The sequence below is a fragment of the Ostrinia nubilalis genome, chromosome 24 (assembly GCF_963855985.1).
Source record: "Ostrinia nubilalis chromosome 24, ilOstNubi1.1, whole genome shotgun sequence".
NCBI classification, from domain to species: Eukaryota; Metazoa; Arthropoda; class Insecta; order Lepidoptera; family Crambidae; genus Ostrinia; species Ostrinia nubilalis.
This window is the reverse complement of record NC_087111.1, coordinates 99,015-117,675: the sequence shown is the minus strand read 5'-3', so window position 1 is coordinate 117,675 and position 18,661 is coordinate 99,015. Positions and strand designations below refer to the sequence as shown.

The 18,661-nt window shown below is 43.1% G+C and overlaps 1 protein-coding gene across 1 annotated transcript in view; it reads left to right on the top strand.

Moving 5' to 3' along the window:
- LOC135083950 (actin-binding LIM protein 3) overlaps positions 1-18,661 on the top strand; it is an 83,222-nt gene that overhangs the window by 42,008 nt on the left and 22,553 nt on the right. Inside the window, exons 2-10 of the mRNA XM_063978714.1 lie at positions 1,305-1,465; positions 5,114-5,232; positions 5,674-5,915; positions 6,843-6,900; positions 7,910-8,072; positions 9,981-10,166; positions 12,253-12,324; positions 14,505-14,679; positions 16,117-16,244. Coding sequence (XP_063834784.1) covers positions 1,305-1,465; positions 5,114-5,232; positions 5,674-5,915; positions 6,843-6,900; positions 7,910-8,072; positions 9,981-10,166; positions 12,253-12,324; positions 14,505-14,679; positions 16,117-16,244 — 1,304 coding nt within the window. The remainder of the gene's footprint in view (positions 1-1,304; positions 1,466-5,113; positions 5,233-5,673; positions 5,916-6,842; positions 6,901-7,909; positions 8,073-9,980; positions 10,167-12,252; positions 12,325-14,504; positions 14,680-16,116; positions 16,245-18,661) is intronic.

The following is an 18,661-nucleotide window of genomic DNA, read 5'->3' as shown; positions in this document are numbered from 1 at the left end:
GGGCACAGATTTGATGCTGTACAGCCGAACACAAATTGTGTAGTCCCGATATCACCTGTACCAAAATGTTTCAATTAATTATTGTGACCGTAAATTATCCTATATCTGCGGGATTCACCTTCGATCTTGCTTTGTGCCTGGGATAAACATAGTGCGTATTGTTTAATAGACGATTTGTGATTCGAACAAAATTGCAACGATTAACTTAACGAGGCGTCTCTACCCTCGAATCTGATTGGGCTTTCGGGATTTTAATGTGTTTTTAAAGTAATTTAAAACAACTGCTAATCCAGCCATTCATGTCAGTGAGTAATAGTGTAAATGTGTTAATGTAACACGCCATGCCATATCGATCGGCTGCACCAGTGCAGGGAGGAACCGGGATTCCCGAGCCGCGGCGTGGTCGCTGCGCCATACATATCGCACAGCACAACTAGGCAGGACAGCCTGTTCACAAATGAAAAGGATGAAAAGAAAGAAAGCTCGGCTTGATTATAATCGCAAAGATATTAACAGATTAATTCAAGAAGTAAATGTAGGTATGTGCTAAATAATGTGAACGGTAGCGGTAGCGCTATCGTTACATGAACCTGATGAAATGTTGCTGATATTAAGAATTTTTTTCAAGTGAACTGGTTGTCCTGTGGTGGCTGTGTCGCTAATCTGTTACGCAACAGTTTTTATTGCGGCGGCCGTCAATGGGGCTGCGGGGCAAAGGGGACGGTTATTAGGTCAGATATGTGCGTAATACAAATAGCGATCACCAAGCTATGTCGGGCTATTGAGTAATAAACGTAGATCCCTTTTATATTAAGCTGGACTGCAAACATAATATGAAGATATTGAAGGCTCTAGTGCTTTAAACAGCGGAAGGGAGATCAAGTTCAAATCAATTCGTAATATTTTGGTTGACGTTGTTTAAATATTTTAAATGTCTTCATTTAGTATCAGGCTGAAATCTTGCTGAGTTGCCCTCACAGATATAGATATCTATATCTGTGGTTGCCCTGTCTGTGTCGCATCTTCATGGAGTTGTCCCATTAGGTCCCGTTCCTTCTTACATTATTTTGTCTTTCGTAAACATGAACTTTCCATGCTGCTGTGCCGTATAGGCAAAACTATCGTGGAGAACCACAGCCATGGGGTTACATCTCCTTTTTCGTATAATATTAATTTACAAGAAATGACAAATTAAACAAGAAGTAGTTAACCACTCCTCCCTCTCGTTTCTTGTGGCAAGCTGACTTCATAGACGACTCATTGGTTGATGTGGTGTACTAACAGTTTGGTCCTTGGTGTTGCAGGGAAGGTGGTGTGCGGCGCGTGCGGCGGCAAGTGCAGCGGCGAGGTGCTGCGCGTGACGGACAAGTACTTCCACACCGGCTGCTTCACGTGCCGCGCCTGCGCCGCGTCCCTCGCGCGCGGCGGCTTCTTCTGCAAGGACGGACACTACTACTGCCCACAGGTACACTACACTACACTACACTACACAACCGCTACGTGACGGACAAGTACTTCCACACCGGCTGCTTCACGTGCCGCGCCTGCGCCGCGTCCCTCGCGCGCGGCGGCTTCTTCTGCAAGGACGGACACTACTACTGCCCACAGGTACACTACACTACACTACACTACACAACCGCTACGTGACGGACAAGTACTTCCACACCGGCTGCTTCACGTGCCGCGCCTGCGCCGCGTCCCTCGCGCGCGGCGGCTTCTTCTGCAAGGACGGACACTACTACTGCCCACAGGTACACTACACTACACTACACTACACAACCGCTACGTGACGGACAAGTACTTCCACACCGGCTGCTTCACGTGCCGCGCCTGCGCCGCGTCCCTCGCGCGCGGCGGCTTCTTCTGCAAGGACGGACACTACTACTGCCCACAGGTACACTACACTACACTACACTACACAACCGCTACGTGACGGACAAGTACTTCCACACCGGCTGCTTCACGTGCCGCGCCTGCGCCGCGTCCCTCGCGCGCGGCGGCTTCTTCTGCAAGGACGGACACTACTACTGCCCACAGGTACACTACACTACACTACACTACACAACCGCTACGTGACGGACAAGTACTTCCACACCGGCTGCTTCACGTGCCGCGCCTGCGCCGCGTCCCTCGCGCGCGGCGGCTTCTTCTGCAAGGACGGACACTACTACTGCCCACAGGTACACTACACTACACTACACTACACAACCGCTACGTGACGGACAAGTACTTCCACACCGGCTGCTTCACGTGCCGCGCCTGCGCCGCGTCCCTCGCGCGCGGCGGCTTCTTCTGCAAGGACGGACACTACTACTGCCCACAGGTACACTACACTACACTACACTACACAACCGCTACGTGACGGACAAGTACTTCCACACCGGCTGCTTCACGTGCCGCGCCTGCGCCGCGTCCCTCGCGCGCGGCGGCTTCTTCTGCAAGGACGGACACTACTACTGCCCACAGGTACACTACACTACACTACACTACACAACCGCTACACTACACTAGGAGTACTAGACTAACTATCCACTGTGAAATCTGCCAAAGGCAGTTGCAATGTCACGTACATCTTCCGTGATACTGGCCAGGTCTAAGAGCGCTTATACATTCAGGCGATTTAGAAGCGCGATAAACGCGCGACAGACGCGCTGCCGAAAATGTCATACTATGTGACAGCGGATGCATGCCTTCACATTATGGTGCGTCCACACTGGGTAAACGGGCTCGCGCGGCACACTGGTCATCCTGCTCACCCTGCTCTTGAGTGAGCAGGATGTCGAGTTTGCCGCGCGAGCCCGTTCGCCCAGTGTAGACGCACCCTTATAAAAACGCCGCTGCCGCGCTGCAGTCGCGCTACTAACGCCCTAATGTGAAAGCGCTCTAACAGTTACATTGATGTTGATATGGCCATGGGATCTTGATCTTCGGATCCTTCCCAAGATCAGTAGTGGAAAGTGCGACTCCTGAGGGTCGTATAATGAGACGACCGACCCTCAACACTTGATTCAAACCTACCTGTTGTTGGTGTAACTAAATATACAATTTCAAATGCCAATCATAGGCATGAATCTATACTTGTTGAGTGTTGATAAATACTCGAGTGTTACGTTTATCTAGCACGGCAGTTTGAAAACTATAATCATTGTCATTATACTCAATCACCGACAAAACAGCCTTGCTCTATATTGTAGCTATTTGATTATTTACTTTTACAATATGTAATACCTTCTATATTATGTATTGCAAATAAACTATTGGGTATTCCTTGCTACAAGGGACAGTTTACTGATCCATTTTGAAAACATTCAAATTCATATTCAAAATTATTTATTGTGAAACATTACATTAGTACATTACAAATGTTTGTTTTGGAAGTGGACTCAATAATGGGCCTTTTCAAATTAAACAGTAAATTAGTTACGGAAGAATATTCCGTAAAAGGCACGAGTTTTGTTATTTATCTCTTCATAGATTGGTTGTCTTGTACAACCAGCTAATAGCTATTATATTCACACTTCGACGCGCTGCATTAATTCAGGAGTTAACTCCCTTAGCCAGGCAAATGAATGCACTGGACTGCAAGAAGCGCGCTTGATTACGTGATTGACGTGATAAGAGGCGTGTGGGGCGCACGCGAGCGACAGGTGGCAGGTCCCGTCGTGGATTAGTAGAGTAGAATGCCGTAGGTTCACTTCTGCAATGTTCAGCGGATGAAGAATCACCCACAAGAGTACCCAATCTTCTGTATGAACTTCTTTATGTTCATGCTATCGACCAATTCACTATCTGTCAAATCCGCAATACCCACCTATATGTGTGGGAAAATGTCTTAGGGAGAGCCTCCTGTTCCCACATGTGTTGTGCATACAGGCTTTTACATTTCCGATGTCAGTTTGTGCTGTCGGCACGCGTAGCACGGGCGCCGTCCTGCGGTGATAGACAATGATTTATTATAGTAATCTGGTTACCACACGCCAAAGCTTTCTACTCACAACATTGCAACGCGCTTGTGCTCGAACACATTGAGGGTCGAATAAAGTATAGATAAGTTGCAATGCCATCTAACCAGAATCTCTTCCAAGGATAATCTTATGTGGCCGAGATACAGTCAATAATTTTGCATTATTTTGCTGTCTCATACCTGTTCCTGAGTAATAATACCTTGAGACCTTGACTCTGAGTGCCTGAGTAATAAACCTTTTCCTTGACATTAAATTATCACGATTACAGTCGTTGTTAGATGTTAATTATGTATTAATGGTAGTTACACAAATGCCCCCAATGTAGTGGGGGTCATTAGTGCGGCGTCCTCGCCCTAGTTCATTTCCGTGCAATAACGCGGGGAGGCCATAAATTCAAATGGTTTAAAAGTCGGCTACTCGCACGCGCGGATGTGCCCCACATTCCGAGGCCGGCTGTCATGGAACACCTCCGAAGGTTCCGCAATACATAAACATTAGTGTTTTCATCGTGTCCGATGACAGGAGCCATAAGATCCTGGTGGAAACCTGAGTCTGGTCACGTAAAGACAATCACTTCTAGCAACTGAGTGTAGCCAACTGTTAATTGATACATGTTCCTCCTAACTAATGAGTCTTCATTAGCCCACCTAAGTCAAGATTTGATATCCTACGAGGTATCTTTTGATACTGTTCCAGCAATAATTTTTGAAAGCATCCTGTTTAAGATTTCAATTGCGTGAAACTCGTAGATTGGGTATCCCACGCGGGTAGTTGCCGGTGTTGCTGCACAAGTCACGGAGCGTCTTTAGATGACTTGCGACTTTAGTTTGAGTATCGGTTTGGGGACAAAATTTAACAATGATGGGAAGATGGGTCAGTTTCTTCTGCCTTATGTAGATCATCGATTTTTTTATGCAAGAAAATGCAGGTATTTGACCGTGTTAAGTAAGATGCAGTCTAGGATGGTACATATCTGCCCTGGTCAAAAGGTCCGGATTATAGTGTTCAGGAAAGACAGCAGCGTGCAGCGAATTCCAGTCCCTAGCTGTTCGCATTATAAAAGAGTCATCCAAACGCATAGTGCGAGCTGGTGGAAAGTATCAATTACTTTGTGTCATCGACTAAGTGTCCATAATGTGTCTCCGCAGGACTACCAGCGCGCGTTCGGCACGCGCTGCGCGGCGTGCAACCAGTACGTGGAGGGCGAGGTGGTGTCCGCGCTCGGCAACACCTACCACCAGAAGTGCTTCACGTGCGCACGATGCAAGTGAGTGCCCCACACCGGCCAGCGTGATGAAGTTGGCAGTAGTGTTCCAATCTTGTAACTGTTAGTGATGTTTTGATGAGGAAGTTTTCTTGACAAATGGAAGGTTAGGGTGTCAATTTGAGAATAAAATCAATCGATGATCAATTTCGCGATAGACATACCTATTATAAGTGGACCAAACCCTCGCGCTCTAGAGCTCTGTGACTTTTCCTGCTGACTCACACTACCTTTCTTGACATAAGAGTAACTAGGTACTTCTTTGTTTTTGAATTTCTTCTTGTTACGCATAAGTTGTAAATAGGCTTCATAATGCTTATGAAGTCTAATTTGATGCTATTTACAAGGGCGGCTGCCCTTTTCCATATGGAGGCAGCAGTGAAGGGCAAAGAAATGGGCTTAAATTGTTAAGGCTATCGTAACGGAGCCTCCGGTTGGTTGCAGACGCGCGTTCCCATCAGGCGAAAAAGTGACATACACGGGCGCAGAAGTGGTATGCTCTGCGTGCGTATCGGCGCCGCAAAGACAGACGGCGCGTACCGGCGCCGCGCCCGCGCCCGCCTCGCCGTCGCCGGCGCCGTCGCCCGCGCCCGCGCAGACCAACCACGTCAACCACGCCAACCACGTCAACCACGCCTCGCGCGACTCCACCGACCGAGCTGACAACAGGAACCACAACGAGAACGGTGAGTCTCATCTGTAGCTATCTCTTTACCTCTATTTTTTAATCATACCATGTACACACGACGGCACATCAAACAGTACGTTTTTATTGCAAACTTAACCCCATTACAACTGCATAAGATCCAACTATGGTCTGCGCATAGTGTAAAAGCAATTTTGACAATATACATAAAGAAATATACTGACAATTTCAAGAGGATAGCTGCTAGGAGCTATATTTCAAGGACTGTTATTATGAATGACAAGGAAATGAATAAATTAATCGTGCTTTGTGGCATTCCTTAGGGAAGGAGTTAATAACATTGATTGATTGATACCAACGAGTTTACCATCTTTACCTTCTCTCAGAACAGGATCTTAGCTTTATTTCTCAGTAAAAGACACATAGTAGATAGATGATGATAATGCCAAGAGTTTAACGTGAACAACGTCTATTTGTATCTTTATCCGTCTGGGTAACTTTGTAAGAGCAATAAATAACGATAATGCCGGTTTATTGCCAGAGCCGTACAACAACTGCATTGTTATTGCAACGCTACAAGACTTTATTGACTGAAGATATTAAATGTTTTACTACCATAAATATAGGTTGAGTCCGAGTTTCAATGCTTTTCTAAACATTTCCAACATATTTACCAAAAACAACTACACGGTAATGTTAAGAAACTCTTTGAATAAATGTTGTACAATAAGGGAATAGCCTTACTTACCGTCATTAAAGAGTTTGTGGTTATAGATTGGCAAGATCATTTGAAGAGAGCGTGGCAGGATATCGCGTCACTGAGCGAACGGCTCCCGCATTCCAATCGCGATCGCATTAGCCCTCATGTCCAATTGCCTGCCGACTGGGATGGGAACCGCCAATTTGCTACTTATTCCCAGCATATTACTCTCGAAATTATTGCCATTTATGTGATGATTTGTTGCAGAATGTGCGGGATGCGGTCAGGAACTATCAGAAGGACAAGCGTTAGTTGCTTTAGACAGGTGAGTTTAGATACCTTTGTCTACAACATTACTTTATTATGTCAGACTTCACTGATATTTATGTTGTTAACTTTTTGATTCCTCCGTTATTAATACATCTTTTTAATATTAATATAAATAAGGAATAAGACCACCCTTACTTTAAATGTCATAAAAAGGCTACTAAGGGACAAATATGCGACCATCACGCCTCTCCAACCCATCAACAGGGGAGTGTGCTCCAAATCCTCCAATTCCTCCTGGTAAATCCGAGATGGTCGTGCTCCTGCACCGGAGTGGAGACTATGAAGTGATGATGCTGACGTGTAAAGTTGCTTTTCTTCTTCTTTTTCTGCCTCGCCTTATCCCGTTACGCAGGGTCAGCATTCCCAATCATGCGCCGCCATTGATTCTATCTAAGGCGATGATCACACTGCGCCGCGCTCCGCCGCGGTACGCGGGACGACAGATTTACGCCCGATTCCCATATTCAATCCTTGTCCAAATCCGGATTACAACTGTCAAATTGAATTCAGTTTTAGATTATATTTCCAAAATTTTCGATGCATTTACACTTTAATATTGTTTAAATAGTCTTATAAACAATATAAAAATGTAAAAACATCAAAAACCGCAGTTATTTTGGCCAAAAACATATTAAAATTTGACAGTTGACAATCCAAATCCGTATAATTTTGATTAGGATTGAATATAGAAATCCAGCATTAATCATTGTATGCAAGTACCTCAGTTTGTATGGAAAACACGCGCGGCACAACACACTGACAACGCGTCTGCGCGCGGGATTTTTTATATGAAATCACGAGGAGCGCGGCGCAGTGTGATAAATCGCCTTACGCCTGTATTCACAGACATCACTATGAGGTCTCACAGTGCGCGTGGACTCACAGGGTGAAACACGAACCAATCACGGAACTCTATTCAACGCTGTGCGTTCGATTTTCTGCTTCACTTATGCAAGTGTCGTTTGTGAATATGGGCGTCAAAGTCGTAACGTTGGCGGTTGCAGACAATGGCACACGTGGTGCTTCTCGTGCGGCGAGTGCGGCGCCGTGCTGGCGGGCGAGTACATGGGCCGCGGCGGCGTGCCCTACTGCGAGCGCGACTATCAGCGCCTGTACGGCGTGCGCTGCGCCTACTGCCAGCGCTACATCTCCGGCAAGGTGCTGCAGGTGCGTACCTGCTGCGAGCTGCTGTCTGCGCAGTCACTAGTCACTCACATGGGCCGCGGCGGCGTGCCCTACTGCGAGCGCGACTACCAGCGTGCGCTGCGCCTACTGCCAGCGCTACATCTCCGGCAAGGTGCTGCAGGTGCGTACCTGCTGCGAGCTGCTGTCTGCGCAGTCACTAGCCTGTACTATAATAATAATTGAAGGGTACAGGGGCAAAACAAGAAATTTCACAAAAACAAAAAGTTACGTACAGTAGAACGCCGATTATCCGAATTAATTGGGACCGGGCGGGGTCGATTCGGATAATCGAAAATTCGGATAATCGGACATAGACTGGTAATAAAGAAAAAACGTGTTAAAAACGAACTGATACACATAGAATAAACTTGATTAACTGTGTAGAGTTCTACAATAACGCTCAGTTGAAAAATATCTAGACTCCTGCGAATTCCAACTTGTTACAATACAACAAAACAAAAATTAGTAGGTTTAAATTTTTTTATATTACGCTTAGAACCGATTCGGATAATTGGCGATTCGGTTAATCGGCGTTCGGATAATCGGCGTTCTACTGTAATGAACATTAAAATTTTTTAAAGTTTAAAATTTTTCTATGTGTCACTTAAAATTATAAACTACTAATATAAATACATATGACTATTACTTGTTTTTACGCTTTTTGTATAATTTCAAATAAAAATACGCGAGAAATCGAAAATATTGCCATCAAAAATATACTTTGAATTTTAGGGACATTCCTTGTTTTGCCCCTGTACCCTTCAATAGCAGATCATCCGAGAGTTCTCACCTAGATTCGTGCGACAGCCCCATGTGCGAGAGAGAGAAGAGTTTTTATTCTCGCGTCATCAGTAAATGGACGATCGCGGCCTGCGTCTAAACCGTGCAACGACACGCTCGTAACTAAAGACTCGATAGTGTAAAAGGGTGCGCTCGCGTGGGCGAGACTCTTTGACTCGTGCGCGGAAAACCGACGGGACCGAAAGCGAGCAAGTGACAGCGAGACACCCCGAGTATCGAGAGTTCCCTGTAAGTGTACAGCACTTGGCATTCCCTAGGCTGTGGTATCTCGGCAAGAGTGTACAGCCGCCATAACGTGGGTCGAATCACGAAAAGGCGTATCTAACAAAATGGTGATATTGAGTTAAACACACCATGTTATTAAAAAACTTGCATTTTGTAACGTCACAAAAGATCGTAACTGAATTCTTTTCAGGAAGCCAGTATTGGTAGGTAAAAAGGGCCCATGCATTTTTGCACACTTCAAAATTATCTTTAAACGTCGCTCCTGTAAAATTGATAAAAATCAGTTACGCATTTTCGCAATTTGACACGATAACTCTTCAATATAGTCGTATAACGTCGAGACACTCAACAACGCGTAACAATGTCACTCTATACAAATATTAAACATTATTACTTTACTATTACTACACACACACACACACACCTAAACAAACAGTTTTATCTTTTTATTAGTATTCTTTTCGTAGTCTTTCATCCTTACCGATTTCCCGCTTTTTGTATTTATCTGTGCACTAATATTACTATTTAATTATTTATGTATGTTTAAAAAATATTATGCAGCTTACTATTTTATTTATTTTACCAATGGTCCGTGACCCTCACTCGGCATGGGGCACACTGAAAACCAGCGCCGTGGCCTTCGTCACCGTGGGCCACGGCACATGCTGAGTGGGGTCCCGTTGCAGTGGGCATCTTGTTGGTGAATGGGTGGCACTGCTCAGTTTACTCGTTTTTACTTTTTTTTTTCTTGTTCCATTATTATGTGCCACTGTCATGTCTATGTAATTACCTGTATTTGTGTGATGTCCATTGTAATAAATGTATCTTTCTTTCTTTCTTTCAATACTCTCCGTGCATCGTCAGGCCGGCGAGAACCACCACTTCCACCCGACTTGCGCTCGCTGCAGCAAGTGCGGCGACCCGTTCGGCGACGGCGAGGAGATGTTCCTGCAGGGCGCCGCCATCTGGCACCCGCGCTGCGGGCCCGCGCCGCTCGAGCCTTCCGACGACCCTGACGCGCTGCCCGACCCGTCCTGCTCTGAGCTGCAGGTACCAGCCACCTTACACCCTCAGACCCTCTACCACGTAATACTTTATTGCATTTCAGTGTAGGTCATCCCTTTTCCACTCCTCCTTCTTCTACAATAACCTCTTCCACTCCTCCCTTTTGCAGTCTTCTCTCTCCCTCTCTTCCCTTTTCCACTCCTCCTTTTTCCACTTCGCCCTCTTCCCTTTTCCACTCCTCCTTGACCTTCTTCTTCCTTTTTTCACTCCTCCCTCTTCTATTTTGCACTCCTCCCTCTTCCCTTTTCCACACCTCCCTCTTCCCTTGTTCACTCCTCCCTCTTTCCTTTTTCACTCCTCTCTCTTCTCTATTCCGTTCCTCCCTTTTCCCCTTTTCCACTCCTCCCTCTTCCCTTTTCCACACCTCCCTCTTCTCTATTTCGCTCCTCCCTCTTCCCTTTTCCACACCTCCCTTTTCTCTATTCCGCTCATCCCTCTTCCCCTTTTGACTCCTTCCTCTTCCCCTTTTCCACTCTTCCCTCTTCCCCCTTTCACTTCTTTCTCTTCCCTTTTCCACTCCTCCCTCTTCCCTTTTCAACTCCTCCCTCTTCTACGCCATCTACCACTCCTATCTCCACTTTCCAGTTGACACATTTTACTGATACCATGAATTTCCTTTACGATAAAGGGGTACTCCCACCAAGTAGCAACCGTACGACGTTTTGTCTGCAGACAAAAATATCATTTTAAAATGTTAATAGAACACCTGTAACTCTTTTTACAAATTAAAAATAATTTATATTAATTAGGGTCGAGAAGACCGAAAGATCACTCGATCGATCGGTGGTTTCGGTTTTGGATTAAGGCTTTACAAGGCGTCTCACACTGACACTCATTTTAATAGAATAATAATGAAAACCTGTTGGTAATTCACTCGCTTGAATCCAACAAAATTCAATATTACATTTTTCGATTCTAACTTTAACTAGGTACTTATGTAAATACACAATTAAATAATATTTTTTCGCATAGTAGTATTTGAATAATTTTGTAGCCTTGAGTAGCTGTTTGTTCCTGCACTTCAGTATTTTCAACTTGTTTACTCGGTTACGCTGTAAAGTAACTTGCTAATAAATATTATAATACCTATAGTTTTTTTTTAAATAAATCACCTCAAAAACTCAGTATGAGCATTTGAGCAATGTATGAGCAATTTACCTTACAAAGATGTCACTTTTTTACTGTGTACATTTATAATTTATTTTCCTTTTCAGTTTCTTATAATTTTGTTTCCGTTTCCAGCACAAGATGTTTATTTTATGTTTGTGCACTAAAACTTAAAGAACCATTTTCCACATAATTCAATTTTAAATTGTAATTTCTTCAGAGTTTTATTGTGCTTACATTGTAGCCCACATAGCATAGTCTTGCATGTGACTGCCCCTCGATATTGTTCCTAAATGTGTAATACACCCTGTTTCTCTCTTTGTATAAATGTAGCATTGTTGTATTTATGTTTCTAGATGTTGTCATATGCAAGCTGTGTTGTTGTGGTCCTCTTGCGTTTGTCTATATTCAATCTGTGGTCAAAAGTTTATAGTCAATTATCTTATTATAATTTTATTATTTGTTTATAGACAAACGTAAAACCATAATGTGTATCTTAATTTTCACTTCCTTTGTTCTGGAATATGTTTAGTAAAAATACTTTTTTTTTAAACTGAAATTTTGCCATATCCAAAAATGGAAAACAAAAGAAGTGAAAATGTACTTAAGCGTCGATTCTGTCACAAAATAACTCTACATTAAAAATTTATTTATATGGAAGACTTATGATGTCAAACATTAAGATTCACTAACATGAATTATTTGTAAAACAAGTTTTCAGTGTGACAGAATCGATGCCTTCTACACCTGATACAAAGTGTACTCAATTTCAAACCTTACACTCTCGAGTTAAGGTTGAAAATCGTATACCAATGTCCCGGCCCCAACTCCGAATCTGTATCCGTGCTCGCCGCGCTATCCGTTTCGCTCCCTCGCTGCGTGAGCGAGCGAGGCGGATAGAGTGGAGTAGACGGTGGGCGTGGCCCCGGAGAGGGCGGGTAGTGTAGCGCATGCGTGTGTGCAGTGGTCGCTGCGGTCCCGCACGCCGAGCGTCAACGGCTCGTACTGCAGCCCCTACAGTAGCTTGACCAGGAAGGTCCGTCACATTCTTTTTATTTTATTTTTTACTTTATTTTTACTTTTACTTTTATGCACAGGAAGTTGTTTTGATAAGTTTTAAATTTTATTTTTCATCCAAAATTGCTGTCGCTAACTTTCATACGACAGTAGGTACTATTTACAACAATAATGTGAGATCAAAGAAAAAAATCACTTTTTTCTACGCATACCATTCTGTAGACATGTTATGACGGGGTGGTCATTCGATTAAAGTGATAAATTACATCAGCAACGAATTGAAAAAATAATTTATCATCTGAACAGTTTTCTGTGCATTGTTGTGCTCTTGAACAAGTACTTACTGATATTTCTGCAACTGTTTGGTGTTAGAAATCTTTAATTTTGTCCTTTCTGAAACATACTTTTTCAAAAGCACACCTTTACTTTTATTTTTAGTTGACACATTTACACGTTTCTTTCTCTTTTGGTTTATTTATTTCAGTTCTCTTGGTTGTTATTCGATGTTTCTTTTGGCCGGCCTTTTACATTCAATGAATTACAACGATAGCCTACGCTCTATTTATGTGTTAAGACTTATTTATAGGGTAAGGAAGAGCAAGATATTTACTCATTATCATGATTTTAGTTCGTATAGATTTATTTTGCCGTAATCTTCTACGGCTGATCAAAAAGCCTATTCAGTAGGCAGTGTCATAACTTGCCTAGCTACAAAGAGAGAAGGTAACGGATCGTAGTATCATTGAATGTACAGGCTTGGCCCAAATTATTATGTACCTATTTATGTTGTCCCGCCGGCACCAAGCATGTGGATGTGTTGACTAACTGGATTGTAGATATAGTTCACACTGCAGTCGCTTGTTTCTTCAAAATATTAATTTAACTCAAACAATACAAAAACTTTACGAAAGTAAGTATAAGTTGGTAAACGACTTAGGTTGCCTCGAAATTATATCTTTTATCGCTACAGTTTGACTCCCTGGAGACAAATTTAAATTTAAAATCGTTGGCTGTTGAACAAGTTCTTTCGCTGCATAATATCTATTTAATTTGGATAAATTACGTTTTAAACAGGCCTTTACACACAGCGGAAATAAAAGAAAATTAGGTTAATAGGTATGCTTGACGTTTCTGCACAGAATAAAGTTTTCTAAAACGTCCTTTTCTCACAATTTCGTCTACTTGACTACTGTCTCACAATTTGATGATCATTACTCTTGTAAATCGGTGTGTATAAAGGCTCTTATCAACTTAATGCAATTTAAATTAAGTACTCATTTGCACAAGGTCTAGTGAATTATTTATATTTGAAGTATCGCTTTGCCTTGTCATTCGTTTGGGTTTTACAAAGAGTCAAGGTTTTGATTCGAATTTTATCAAGTTGATTGTGCAAGTGAGTGTTCATTAAAGTAACAACCTTTGTTAGAATGAAAAATTATCATCTTTACCCGACTGCGGCAGAAGGAGGGTTAATTGCATAATTTCTTTCTAAAAAAGTTGTTACTGAACGAAGTTAAAATCTCGTTTCATACTCAACCAGTGTTTTTGAGAATTAAGTTTGGTTACTTGATTTTATGAGACGTGGTGCATGTCCGACATGCTTATTACCGATCTTTCATGCTTATTGCTAATTGTAACAATAGCAACGTAACTGCGAGACGAATAAGTAATCGCTGAGTGCATTTATGATTGTGGAAACTAGTGCCATTCCCAATTGAATGGCAACTAATGCCAGTTTGAACGAGTAATAAATTACGATTGCCACAAAAAGATCAGTAATAAGCAAGCGGGCTTCTGCTCTGTCTCATAAGCGAAGTTTAGACTAGCAATAGCAGAAGTTGAGTTCTGCAAGCTGTGACTACTGTGTTAATCTTGAAGAAGTTTTTGCCACATCTATAAACAGCTTGCGAAAGTCAACTTCAAGTTTTTTTATTGCTATAGTTTGGTCTGCGAGCACGTAGAATTTTGTCCAATGACCCCAAGCTACCCATCCTTATCCCTCGCGCGTAATTATGTTGCTGTCGCGCTCGCACACTCACTGCGGGCGCCCGTCGCACACAATATAATTACGCGCGAGCGATAAGGATGGGTAGCTTGGGGTCATTGGACAAAATTCTACGTGCTCACAGACCGGGCTTTAGTGTAATCCTCGCATTACACACGTGGCGTGTTTCTGACGTGGTTGTTGGTGGTGTGCAGTACGGCTACCGCGCGGTGTCGCCGGGGCTGGCGCTGCGCGAGTACCGCTCCTCGGGCGGGTCGCCGCACCGCATCACCACGTACTCGTACCTCACGTGCGAGCCCGCCTACCTGCGCCGCCCCGTGCAGCCCTACGACCGCCCGCCCACCAGCCCGCACTTCCACCGCCCGCCCTGTGAGTATACTCGTCACACTCGTCACACTACCCGCCCGTGCAGCCCTACGACCGCCCGCCCACCAGCCCGCACTTCCACCGCCCGCCCTGTGAGTATACTCGTCACACTCGTCACACTACCCGCCCGTGCAGCCCTACGACCGCCCGCCCACCAGCCCGCACTTCCACCGTCCGCCCTGTGAGTATGCCCCAACTATCTCGCGTGACGTGCTCGTGACAGTCATCAATCTCACTCATTCATTTCATCTGGTGTATGCGCTCTGTTTTAAGATACTATCTCATTAGAACGTCATGGAGCGATGCCATCGGTTGCGTTTGCAACAAAAAGCATTGGTTATATGGGGAGTACTTTACCTGGTGCCAGCTTGGTTGCGCAATCAATGAGGGTTTTCGCGAATGAAAGATCCGCTAGATGGCGGGACGTGGATGTGGGGTCTGACTGCTGCGTGATTAGTGGATTTTGACATATCTGTCAATATCATGTCAAAAATAACTAATCATGCAGCATTTGGACCTCGCGTTTACGTATTGCCATCTGGCGGATTTTTCATTCGCGAAAACCCACTCTCATTGTTGCCGGCATCTGAAAATGCAGCTATTTAGCAGCTCTTAGAGCTAGACAACATGGTAGCGTGACCTTTGCCGCTGCCATGGTGTGCTGTCTGTCTGCTCTAGTTGCTGTCTATTTAGTCAACTACATGTAGCAAGATGATGTACGCGTTTGATACTTTGTGCACTAAGGAAGGGGCCGTTCAAGTATTACGTAAGCAGATTTCTTACCATTTTTTACCCCCCCCCCGCCCCCCTTGTCATCAAAAGTAAGCAATGCACTTACCCCCTCCCCCTATGCTTACGTAAACATTTTTAGTTATAAATGTTTTTTATATTGTAATTTTTAAAATAGGAAAATTCATGAAAATATTAGATTTAACTGATACACATAGAGTAAGGGACAAAAAAATATAATCAGAAATAAAGAACATAACAAACATAATTGCATCAATTATGCATCAACATAAACACAAAATAATGATAACTTTCAATGCTTACAATACGTTTAGTATCCAAACAAAACACGCGCGCGGGAGGCCGACCTCGCGTATAATAAATTAATATGCGGACTACGACTCTTAAATTTCAATGGGCAGTGTCGGCACGAGAGTAAATTATTAGACAAGTGAATAGCGCACGGTAATTTCCCTAATGTTGCGGTAGTTCCCCTAATCAGTTCTCAAAGCGAATGCCTACGCATATGCATTATTTGCGGGAATCCCCGAAAAAACGTAAATAACTAACGATGACGTAATCATCATCTAGACCCCCCTACCCCCCATGTCATTCAAAATAAGCAAAATAGAGAAATTGGTGCTTACGTAATACTTGAACGGCCCCTAAGCATCTAAAAATTAGAATACAATGAGCGTTTGCTTGTTGCAGCGGCGGCGTCGACGCGGGCGTCGTCGCGCGCGGGCAGCAAGGCGTCGTCGCGGCCCGGCATGCGCGCGCTCGTCGACTCCATGCGCTCCGAGACGCCGCGCCCCAAGTCGCCGCACATGAACAACGAGGTAACTGAAGGCTTCCACAGAATAAACACATTATTATTATTATTTGTACGCTTTGGAGCTCACGGGTCAAAAGTGGCCCGGTCCTTTATAAGGCTTGCGTGGGGATACAGATCCAACACGTAGAGGCCGTTTTAAGCGCAAAATAATCGACAAAAGTGAAAGTGGTGCACATGCTGGATCTAGTCTCTGACTATATCATGGGATGTAGCCAGAGACCATCCCCAGCCTGTGCACAGGAGCTATTGCAGTTATTGGACAATGGACTAGGGTTATGGATGAATATCACTAAAACTTTTAATCTTTTAAATGTAAAGAGTACAACTGATATCTGGGGCATCTCTGTCAAGATAGTCAAACACATTATTGATATAATTTCCCCACAGTTAGCGATAATATTCAATAATTGCATAGAGAAGGGCATCTTCCCCGACCTCATGAAACATAGTAGACTAATGCCACTATTTAAGTCTGGTAGCAAAACCGACCCTGGCAATTATAGACCCATTTCTATCTTGCCCGCTCTGAGCAAGATTTTTGAAAAAATCATACAGTAGCAACTTATGATTCACTTTGGCTCTAATAAACTATTTCATAGTGAACAATATGGTTTTACCAAGGGTCGTTCCACCACCGATGCCGGGGTTGCACTACTTAAACATATCTTCGAGGCTTGGGAGAATTCTCAAAATGCACTAGGGGTCTTCTGTGATCTCTCAAAAGCTTTTGACTGCGTAGAACATCAAACGCTAATTCGCAAACTGCACTATTATGGGGTGAAGGACTCTGCTTTGGATTTAATACAATCCTATTTAAACTTTAGAGTTCAAAAAGTTGACATAAATGGTGTTTTGTCTTCTGGGTCACCTGTGAAAATGGGAGTTCCGCAGGGGTCCATTCTGGGTCCATTCTTGTTTCTTATATACATTAATGATCTACCATATTTTGTTAAGGACTCTTGCGAAATCGTGTTATTTGCTGATGACACATCTTTGATTTTTAATATTGATAGAAGTAAAAATAACTTTGACGATGTAAATAATGCACTAACAAGAGTTTTAAGTTGGTTCACTACAAATAATTTACAACTCAATGCAAAGAAAACAAAATGTATAAAATTCTCTTTGCCTAACGTAAAAACAGTTAGTACCCAAATAGAACTTAACAATAATGCAATCGATCTGGTAGACTCTACTGTTTTTCTGGGAATTACCCTGGATTTAAAACTCCAGTGGGGCCCCCATATAGAAACTCTGGCGGGAAAGCTCAGCTCAGCGGTTTTTGCAATAAAAAGGATACGGTCATTAACCGATGTTTCAACAGCTCGCTTAGTCTACTTTAGCTACTTTCATAGCTTAATGTCATATGGTATCATGCTATGGGGCAAAGCTGCAGATTTTGAAACAATATTTATTTTGCAAAAACGTGCGATAAGATACTTGTATAAAATGAAAGCAAGAGCGTCCCTTAGAGAATTGTTTAAAGAAATTGGCATTCTCACGGCCGCTTCACAATACATCTTAAACTGTATTCTATTTATTCAACAAAATATTAATGAATTCAAAAAGAAAAGTGATATTCACCAAATTAACACTAGAAATAAAAATAAATTGGCTATACCCGCTTTTAGACTTAATAAAGTGTTTGCCACATTTATGGGACAAGGTATCCATTTTTATAACAAAGTCCCTGATAAATATAAAGAGCTACCGTATAATAAATTTAAAGGTATAGTTAAAGATCACATGCTTAAAAAAGCCTATTATACAACTCGAGATTTTCTTAATGATAAGTCATCCTGGGAGTAGGATTATGGTCCTCTCATGCTCGCACTAAAAATAATTAAAATGAATAGTAATGTATAAACTAATAATAATTTCTCAAATGTTATAGTGTCATGCTTCTCAATCTGGACTGTTACTTAGCTTTATTATTAGTTTTTTTATTTTTTTTATTTAAGAGATAACTTGGAATTGTCATTCTCACTAAAATGTCTCTGGGGTGGTGGCGTAGTGAGGCGGGTCGTTACATTCCCTCTAATATGGTCGAGTGAAGCGATGGCTGGTTCACTCGTCATGTCTGTGAACAGGCGCTGCTTTCGGGGACTGGTCAATCCAAGTTATTCAAATTTATGTATGCGAGTCATTTCTACTAGTACCTTAATATGTAAGTCTAGATATTAGCACGTCACTACCTTGTTTAATATACCACGCAATCTTGTATACCCATTCTTATGATACACCATACAAGAATGCATGGTAAATTCAGTGAACTGCTCCTGAATCGAATGTACCTACTACTACTATTTCTATTTAGGTATTTATATTAACCGGCAGACAGTGGTGACTGAGTTTGTTGCGGCGCTTCTTCTCAGCACTTGCCAAATGTTGGTCTCGAAGCGCTGGTAGGGTAAAAAGATT